General features: G+C 53.1%; 1 protein-coding gene across 1 annotated transcript in view; it reads right to left on the reverse strand.

The window, feature by feature from the left end:
- Nucleotides 1-9,842, reverse strand: part of LOC107108296 (WAS protein family homolog 1-like) — a 45,275-nt gene that overhangs the window by 3,387 nt on the left and 32,046 nt on the right. The window contains exons 2-6 of the mRNA XM_015408716.1: nucleotides 9,501-9,612; nucleotides 9,078-9,224; nucleotides 4,469-4,605; nucleotides 2,041-2,173; nucleotides 512-716 (exon numbers count right to left, since the gene is read on the reverse strand). Coding sequence (XP_015264202.1) covers nucleotides 512-716; nucleotides 2,041-2,173; nucleotides 4,469-4,605; nucleotides 9,078-9,224; nucleotides 9,501-9,612 — 734 coding nt within the window. The remainder of the gene's footprint in view (nucleotides 1-511; nucleotides 717-2,040; nucleotides 2,174-4,468; nucleotides 4,606-9,077; nucleotides 9,225-9,500; nucleotides 9,613-9,842) is intronic.

Here is a 9,842-nt window from a genome sequence, read left to right on the forward strand (position 1 = left end):
ATCAAAAGATTCATCTCCTACGTTGGGGAGGGACCTCCAAGGCTAACAAAAATTCGGGAGTCACAAAACGGCTCAGGTTATTAACATCAGCAATGACATCAGCCAGAGCTGAGAAGCAACAGAGCAGCTGCTGAAAGCAATCCCAGATACCACCCTTCCCCCCCCCCAATGCTCTCTCTGCAAAAGTTTGGTTTGGTGCCTAAATACGCGTAAGGAGTGAGTGAGAAGGACACCCCTCGGGAGTGCTGCCACCAAGGAAGGGCTGCATTGTGTCTTTTCCCCTTGCCCCGAGAAAGTACAACCCAAAAGGAAAACCCCCCCCCAAATGCTCTTTCTGCAAAAGTTTGGTTTGGTGCCTAAATACGCGTAAGGAGTGAGTGAGAAGGACATCCCCCGGGAGTGCTGCCACCAAGGAAGGGCTGCATTGTGTCTTTTCCCCTTGTCCCGAGAAAGTACAACCCAAAAGGAAACGAGAGAATCTGGAGAGCAGAGGAGCAGACAGAAGGGACACCTTGTTGGAAGGGCTCCACGGATTCCGTGCTGAAAGTTGGCAGCTCGGGAATAGCGGTGCCGGGGGCAGAAGGCGCGATGCCAGGCCCAAGGTCAGCGCTATACATGAGATCGGCGGCGATGCCAGGCAGGTCAGGCAGATAGGATGGCACGTCTATCTCGGGCACTTGTCCCAAGTCCGGCACGTAGAAGTAGCTTTCAGGCACCTGAAGCCCATCGAAAGAGAAAGAGGGGTTAATGCTGTGGCACTTTCGGTGGGCCAACCAGGACAACACAGCACAGGGTAGCGACTGCCCTCCTTGAGTTTCATTCCACGCATGGCCTTGAACCCCCCAGTCCCAGTTGGCCACTCTTCTCAGATGAACCTGCCAAAATACCCCTATTTAATTCCGATTGCTACCGATGACCTTCTGTCTTCCAAGGCACTTAGCGCTGCTGCTGCTGCTGCCTGGCTGGTTTGCTGTACGGATCTGTCGCGGTGCGTGCCGTTTGCTTTTAAGCTGCTCTGTTGCACTAGATGGTGTTAATGGCAATGTGGTCATGAAGCCAATTATCACAGGGTACCAAGTGGGTCCTCTGCCCAGTAAATACCAAGGCCGGTAACATACTTCATTAGCTCCCTGTTTGGGAATCACCGTCCTTCCTACAGTTCTGCAATTAGTCATCTTGTTAAGTAATGACCACATAATGGCATGCGCACGTGTATCGTTTCCCACAGTCAGCGTTATCCTGTGAGTGGAGATGCTCCCTCCCTTGCACAAATGCCCACCCGCTTTCCTTTTTTGCGTGGGGGAAGGTCTCAACCGAGGCTGACTTGAATCATGATTTGTTTAAAAGCTGATTTGCACGCCTGGCTAAAGCTAACCAGGGTGATATTATTTGGAGAAAACACTGGCAAACAGCACCTGTGGATAATGCTGAAAAGGGGAGAATGGAATTGGGGGAGGGCTGTGGCCCAGTGGCCGAGCCTCTGCTTTGCATGCAGAAGGTCCCAGGTTCAATCCCTGGCATCTCAAGGTTTTTGTTTTTTTTAAAAAAATGGATTAGGTGGTGGGTGATGTGAAAAACCCTCCGTCTGAGACTCTGAAGAACCGCTGCCAGTCTTGAGTAGACAGTACTGACCTTGATGGACCAGTGGTCTGATTCAGTATCAGGGGACTTCATGTTAATTCACGCAGGAGGAAAGCAGAAGGTGACAAGCGGCATGCTGGGGAAGGGGGGGTGAGGGAACCCCAAGGGCTTGTGTGAGGGGGGATCTCATTTCCCCCTCCCCCACTAGTCCTCCCTTCCCTTTCACGAAAGCCGCCCCCGTAGCCTCGTCTCCTTTCCCAGCTTCCCTCTCTCCTTCCCAAGTTAATGGACAGCAGCCAATGAAACAGAAGCAGGTATGCTTATGGCGCTCCCTGTACTCCAGTGGGGAGGTTAGCACAAGGCCCCTGTTGTGGTCGACCGTCATGGCCTGGGAAGCGGGGGACGGGGGTGGTGGGGGAATGGACATCTCTCCCTCCCTCTCCCTCTGGGCAGGCTCACCTGCTGATCCAGCTGCCCCCTTTTCGTGATGGAGAGGGGAGCGTCAAAGAGCTTCTCCTTCTCCGTTGCCAGGGCCACGTGGGTCTTGGTCACTGCTCCCGCCAGAGGGTCGAGGAAAACGTATTTCTTGTACCTGGAGGAGAAGAGAAGCCAGTCAGGCCCACCCTGAGACAGAGCGGAAGGTACCGGCTGTAGAAAGAGGCCCGACCCCAAGGAGGGGGAGGTGACAACAAAAGGCTGTCACTTCCGGACTGGGGAGTGGCTTTGCTGAGACAACACGTTTTCACTTCTGCCCCAGCCATCTGGACGTTCACCTTTCCTGACGTCCCCCAGAGGGAGCCACGCAGCTGATGCCAACCTGATTCCCACACAGGCCCTCCTTCACAGAGAGGCCCAGAAGCTCCACCCCCATTAAGTCAAGATCCTCGTGTAAACAGGGCACAGATGTTTGAAAGAAAGGTCGGGGGGACACACAGGCTCAAGAAGGCTAAAGCAGGGGTCCCGGCAGGCTGCCCGTGGGCGCCATGGAGCCTGTCGACACCTTTCCTGGCACCTGCCAAGTGTTTCTAGGAAGTGGGTGGGGGCCAGGTGGGGCTCTTGCCCAGCAAGGCTTCTGATTGGCCACTGGAGATTATAATGAGCTATGCAGATTTTTTTTAAAAAAATGTTGCTTTGGGGGCAGCAGTCGCCACAGCCCAAGGACCTTGACTGTGTGATTGAAGGTCAGCTGCGGGAGCCATTTTGTGGCTGGCTCCATTTTCCATGGCAGCCATTTTGTGACAGCCATTTGCGCCTGCACCCACCCATTCCAAAGGGGCCCAGGGGCTCAAAAAGGTTGGGGTTGCCTGATCTAAAACAACACTTAGGGCCTCCCCTGGCCACCGGTGGGGGGATTGGGGGTAGGGCTGGGAAACTCCAGGGGATTTGGGGGTGGAGCCTGGGCAGGAGAGGGACCTCAGTGGGGTACAGTGCCCATAGACTCCACCCTCCAAAAAGCAGCCATTTCCTCCAGGGGAACTGATCTCTGTAGTCTGGAGAGGAGCTGCTATTCCAGGGGATCCCCAGGGCCCACCTGGAGGCTGGCATCCCTACTTAACAACGGCTCAAAGTGAGAAGACGGCAACCGAACGCGGCTTATATCCTCCCTTTCATTCTCTGCTTCGTGACCGGGTCACTCTCTCTCCACCGAGCCTGAGATCGGGCTGCCGTAAGGATAAAGCGGAGGAGGGGAGAACCGTTTATGCCACCCTGACCTCCTTGGGGGAAAGGCAGGATAAAATGTACTTAAAAATAAATAAATGCTCCACTGGACCATGAAGCCTCTTAAAAATGTATTTTTCTAATCTTGTTTTTCAGCCACAAAGCTGGTTTATGGGGGGGCGGGCAGGAACTAGTACCAGTGGGATGAAGTTCAGTACAAAATATGCCCTGGGAGCATATCCAGAACGCAGGGAGGGATACCTGGACACTTTTCTGCCATCCTTCTGAGTGACACAGATGGCAGCTGGAAACTGGTGTGTCTCTGTGTGTGGGTATGTGTGATCCAGTCATGACCGGGTGGGGGCTGTTTGGTGTAGTGGTTAAGTACCAGTTTGGAGTAGTGGTTAAGTGTGTGGACTCTAATCTGGGAGAACCGGGTTTGATTCCCCACTCCTCCACTCGCAGCTGCTGGATGACCTTGGGCAAGCCACAGTTCTCTCAGAGGTGTTCTTGAAAAGAGCAGTCTCTGTCAAGAGCTCTCCCAGCCCCACCCACCTCACAGGGTGTCTGTTGTGGGGAAGGGAAGGGAAAGGAAAGGAGTTTGTAAGCCCCTCTGAGACTCCGAGTGAAGGGCGGGGTATAAATCCAATCTCTTCTTCAGCTACTTTCTGCTCTCCTTCCATTGAGGCCAGTTGTTAAATTGCCCCAGTGATGGGGGGCCCCAGGGCCGGGGGCATGGGAGGAAGGCAGAGAGAGCGAGAGCGAGAGAGAGCGCCACTGGAAGGGACAAAGAATCCGAGGAGAAGGACAGAGCGCAGGGACAAGACTTGGCCACCTTCCCTCTCTGTCTCCTCCCCTTCTTTTCACCTTTTAAATATATTTTTATTCCACGTTGAGGCTAATGATCCGGCACCGCGCTGCTTCCTACCAAACAGCTGCTGCTGAGTGACGGCCGTGAGCGTGTTTGATCACGAGGAAGGGAAGACAAAGAAGAAGAGCTGAGTTGGGAGGGGGTGGGAAATCGCCACAGCAAAGACTTAAGCCTGACTGCAAGGAAGACGGCAGGGGAAGGAAACTGGATTTCAGATCCAGGCGGGAGTGAGGGCGGACGGGCGGACGGGCTGCCGCTCCGGAAGGCAGGGCTCCCTCGGAAACAGAGCAGGCGCACGGCTGCATGCGGCGCTGGCAGAGGAGCAGCCACGGCTGTCCAGGCAGGTGCAAGACTTACAGGTTCTCAGTGGTGTTGAAGAGCAGCAGGGAGCTGAGGGAGCTGATGTTCCTGGGGAGGCTCCCAAGGCCTTCCTCGGCGTCATCTTCCTGATGGACTCTGGCGCTGACGCAAACCGGGAAGTACTTCAGCTTCTCCTGGGAATGCAAACAGCATCGCTTTCAATCCCCCCCGGTAGCATCAGTCGCGGCGGGCAAACAAAGGCGGACAGTCCGGGTGGAGGAAGGATGAGCCTCCTCCCAAAGGTCCCCGTTTCCAGAATAAGAAACAGGGCTCTGCCACCTCCCAGCTGTGTCCCAGACCTTATTTCAACCCCAAGAATTCAGCGGGACTCAGCTGAGAACCAAGTCTTGGTTTTGACCTTTAAGGACATTAGCGGTCAGGGTCCTACTTATCTTCGGGACTGCCTCTCCCAATATGGCCCTGGAAGAGTGTTATGCTCTAGTAATAAGAATCTGCTTGTGGTCCCCAGCTCGAGAGAGGTCTGACTGTTCTCGACCAAGGCCAGGTGCCTGATGGAACTCTCTGCTTGAAAATATTTGGGCCCTACAGGATTTACTACCTTTCCGTAGGGCCTGCAAGGCAGGGATGTTCTGCCAGGCCTTCGGTTGAGGACAGCGACAGTTGGCACTCTTGTACCCTCCTTCCAATGCTCCCTCTAAGCTGTGGAGTCCTGTGAGCAAAAATTCTACTTTGTGAGCTACTGGCATTAAAGTTGTGAGCAGGCGATTTGACTACTGCATAAATTAGTTTGCTCTGGAGCCACCCTTCCTGAGCTAAGGGTGGATACTGAAATCATCCGCCATTTTGGACACAGTATCGTTTTTTCTGATGAGTTCTTTTAATATATTTTAATGTTTTAATTTTCCTATATATTGTACTTGCCATTCGTGTAAGCTGCCCTGAGCCCTGTTTCAGGGAAGGGCGGCCTAGCAAATGGAAATAAAATAAATAAGCAAGCAAGCCCGCCCTCTCTGGCCTGCCCCTGCCCTGCCCCTGCCCTGGGGTCATGCAAGAGAGACAGAGATCTCGAAAAATCCATCCCAACTTGCACTCACGGATGATGGGTGCATCCTATTATTACCCACAGTAGAATTGAATGAAAGAAGATGATAAACAGTTACTGAGGATGGGGGCGGGGGCGTGAAGGGGGGGGTCAAGGCCGTTCAAAAATAAGCACCTTCCAACCATTAATATGCACATATCAACATCTAATTTTCCCCGCCTCGCAGACTGCCGATGTGCTTGCAGGCGTCACTTTCCGCCCTCTCTGAGCCCCGGTGGTCACGGCGACTTTCCTTCTGTGAAATTCAATTAGCACTGGAGGCAGGCCCGCCTGTTGCTCTCTCCGGCACAGCGACAAGGACACCGGATATGAAATATAGGCCGCTATCTCCCAGTAAATCGCAGCGTTTGAGAGGTCTTGCTTCAGCTATCACGGGCGCGGCAGTGTCTTTCACATGCATCCTGCCTTTAAAACAGGCGTGGCTGGGGGGGGGGGGGGGGGGCTGGTATGCAGAGCTCCGATGCTGAATCTGCCAGCTTGCGCACGTTGAGAAAGCTACGGCAGGGCAGTAGCTTTCAAACCTTTCCTGGTTTCCCCCACCCATCAAATGGAGCATAAACCGGAAATGTAGAATTGGGTCCTTTTCTTCACTACCGACTTTCACTCCAAAATAGCGGTGCGAGACAAAAAAGGGAGCGTGACAAGCAAATTCAAAAACAGGAAAAGCCAAACCATAAACTGAGAAGGCCACACTCTGCTTGCCTAAGAAGTGGGGTGGGGTGGAAAGTGCCATCAGGTCAAAGATGATTTATGGCGACCCCCCGTAGGGTCTGCAAGGCAAAGTCTGTTCAGAGCTGGTTGGCCATTGCCTGCCTCTTTGTCACGACCCCGGGTGTCCTTGGCGGTCTCCCATCCAAATACTAACCAGGGCCAACCCTGCTTAGCTTCTGAGATCTGACGGGAGTGGGCTAGAGCCTGGGCCATCTAGATCCGACCCAAGAAGCAGCTGCCTTATACATACCATGTTTCCCCGAAAATAAGACACTGTCTTTTCTCAAGAAGACACACTAGGGCTTATACCACAAATGCATAGAAATCCTGCTAGGGCTTATTTTCGGGGGATGTCTTACTTTCGGGGAAACAGGGTACAGACTCAGGCCAACGGCTCCCCCAACCCAGCGGCAACTGCAGTGCCTCTGCTCCTCTTCGCTCCATCAGGCAGGCCTTTCCCAGTCCTGCTTCGCAAATCTTTTTAGCTAGAGGTGCCCCAAAGCCTTTACAAATGCAACACTAGTACCCTCATTTTTTGCCACTGAACTTTGGCCCTTCCCACTCTATCGCTTCGAGATGCACTTCAGCGTCCTTGACATTTCTCTCTCTCTCGGTTAGGCGCTGGAAAGATCAAGTGCAGCCCACCGGGAATCGCTCTGTTGAAATAGACCGGGGGGGGGGGTTGTCACTCAGATCTCTGATGGGTTGATAGGGGATGCTGCATGCAAGGGATAGCACGCAGCATGGTCTGTTGTGCCCCATTTTGAGAGCCACCCCATTGTGCATTTTGAGAGCCACCCCATTCTTCACAGTTAGGGCTGCTGGGTCCTCCCTGGCCTCCGGGCAAGGGTTGGGAGCTCCAGATCAGGACACTCTTGGAGATTTAGGGGTGGAGCCTGGGGAGGACAGGGACCCTGGCAGACGGCCAAATATCTCCAAGGTCCAGCATAGCAAAAGGGAAGAAGTCCTTCCCCTCGTCTGCTGCTTTCTGTGCCATCCTCAAAGAAGCCTCTTCTTTCACAACCAGCCTTACACCCAGCAACTTTTGACGTTATGAGAACACCAAGCAGCCAGACGTTTAGACTGACACCATCAACTGCATTCCCCCAGCAATGTTTCCTCTAAACTGTGGAGTTGTGTGAGCAAAAAAATCTACTTTGTGAGCTACTGGCATTAAAATTGTGAGCGAGGAACTGGCTACTGCATCAATTAGTTTGCTCTGGAGCCCCCCTTCCTGAGCGAAGACAAAAACATGGGAGCCAGAGGCTAAAAAAACTGTGAGCTAGCTCACACAAACTCAGCTTAGAGGGAACACTGCTGGCATCCCTATTCACAGTGCAATGTCCGGCAGTCCTGTATTTGTGAAGCGAAGAGCACTCTCAGGGTGCAGGATGGGAAGTGGTCCGATTAGAGCTGCCAAGGGAATTTGTAGCACACCTGGACATCGGTAGGAGTTCAGGATCCGTGTTTTGGTGTAGATTTTAGTTTTAGTGCTTTAAAGCTACTCCAAGTCGATCTCAGGCAGCAAGGCTGGGAAAGAGCTCTGCCCCTGAGACCTTGGGAAACTGAAGCCGCTGAGACGAGGCGGTCCTCCTGAGCCAGAAGGATCAATATGCTGACTCCAGCGAAGCCCGTTTCATTCGGCAGTCTTCAAAGGCACCAATACCACGAGGACGAGAGCTGCCTGCCAGGTAGGAGGATCCCGTGTTCTTCTGACCGGAGGCAGATGCCCTCATCTAGACAGCCTTCCTCACTGGCAGGTTCCAACTAAATTCTGCTTTCAGCCGTACAGGGAAGGCTTAACAGGTGGTGCCGACAGCCCTAATTGGGGATATTAAGAAGTGCTCCACACCCCTGGAAACTCCGCTCGCCACCCCTCCCCTGCCGGTTCCGAGACCAGCCCTGAAATGTGCATGCGGCTTTTGACGAGGCAGGCTCTGGCATCCATTAAACGGGAGGAAAGTATAAAGCACTGAATTATTCAGGGCGGCTTTATTTTTGGGTTCACTGGGAAGTGGGAAAGCAAGCAGCCTAGAAAGAGCTTTGTTGAGCCTTCCTGGGTTTTTCTCCGTCTGTTCCAGGTCCCCAAAGTAGGTGTTAGCCTCATCCCAGGACAGCAGCAGCACACACTAGACCCCCTCTTGGGGACAGGACCAGTCCCCCGGCTATGACAGTTTTGAAAAACAATTTATAACACTACGGCCAAGCTGCATTCTTAGCCTTGGCCATTTCCATACACTGGCTGGATGTTCTTCCCCGGCCCCCCCAGGGAATCACAGGAGCCGGGGAAAGTGCCAGCTGTATTTTAACTCACTCACTGAAGGGAACCTATGGCCGGAGGGCCTGTGCACACGCTCACGCTGCTCCGATATCTTGCAGACAGCCGGGCACTTAAACAGACCACGTGACGTTGCGGCAGATGCTGGGGTGTCCCAGAACACAGTTCCAAAACCACTGCACCAGCGCCACGGCCGCCAAGAAGGGTGCTGGGTAGAAAGCTCATCTTCCTTGTCTCCTTCCTGACATGTAGGGCTGTGATTTGTTTAGGAGGCACCGTTGTAAGAACGAATTCTCTCCCACCCCCACTACCTTCAGCCGGGAAAGCTGGTACAACTCAGAAGACCGTACCTACACACCCTGTGCTGCTCACCAGTACTGAGCGGAGGTGACTTCTAGCAAGGCGACCTTCGATCTCTGCAGTACCTTTCCCCTCCCGCCACTGTTTAAGGCTTTTGCGGCCCTCTACCCCTCAAGTCCCGAGCCCAAGAGAACTCTCGCTCTTTTCAAGACTTCCTCACCCAGGAAGGTCCCTTCGCTCCTCCCGTTCCTTACCTGCAAAGCTTTCTCATCTAATGCTCTGTGCTTGCTCTGAATCTTGCGCCTTGGTCGCTTCTGGCCATCCGGGTCTTCTGCACCAGCAAAAATGGAGGCATATTCTTGCAGCCGGTCTGGAGCCGGGTATTTAGCACTGGAGAACACCTTGGCAGATAGATGAGGGTGGGAACAGAGAGAGAGAGAGAGAGAGAGAGAGAGAGAGAGGGAATATGAACATAGCATCCTGGAAAGATGTACTCTGCCAGCACGTATTCAAGATGGCAATGGGAATCCACCAATGCACCGGAGAAGTGACATCATGTTCACTCAGAAGGAGGAACTATGGATGTGGTACTTGATGTCCATCTTCCAGTTTCAGTCCCCCCCCCCCACAAAGCAGTTTAAATTTGCAGTGGAGCGGCAACAACAAGCATCCAGTACCTTAATCGCCTTCTTGCTGCCCTTTATCTTGTCAATTTTGGCTTGAGCTAGGGTGACTCTCTCGTTGATTGCCCGCAACTGCGTCCGGCTGGCCTCCACTTGTTGGGAGATCCTAAGAGACAAAGATGACAAGAGTCCGACTTGCAATCAAACATCTCGATAGTTCTTAGGACTACAGTCCTCGATAGAGGTTGCCCCCAGTTATCTACACTTCGGGGTGAGCGAGTTTCCCTAGCTACTGAAGCCAACTGGAATTCAAAAACAATCGTTAAATGGAGGAAAGAAGAAGAAGAAGAAGAAGAAGAAGAAGAAGAAGAAGAAGAAGAAGAAGAAGAAGAAGAA

This window comes from Gekko japonicus, unplaced genomic scaffold (assembly GCF_001447785.1).
Source record: "Gekko japonicus isolate JY-2015 unplaced genomic scaffold, Gekko_japonicus_V1.1 scaffold2213, whole genome shotgun sequence".
In the NCBI taxonomy this organism is placed as follows: domain Eukaryota; kingdom Metazoa; phylum Chordata; class Lepidosauria; order Squamata; family Gekkonidae; genus Gekko; species Gekko japonicus.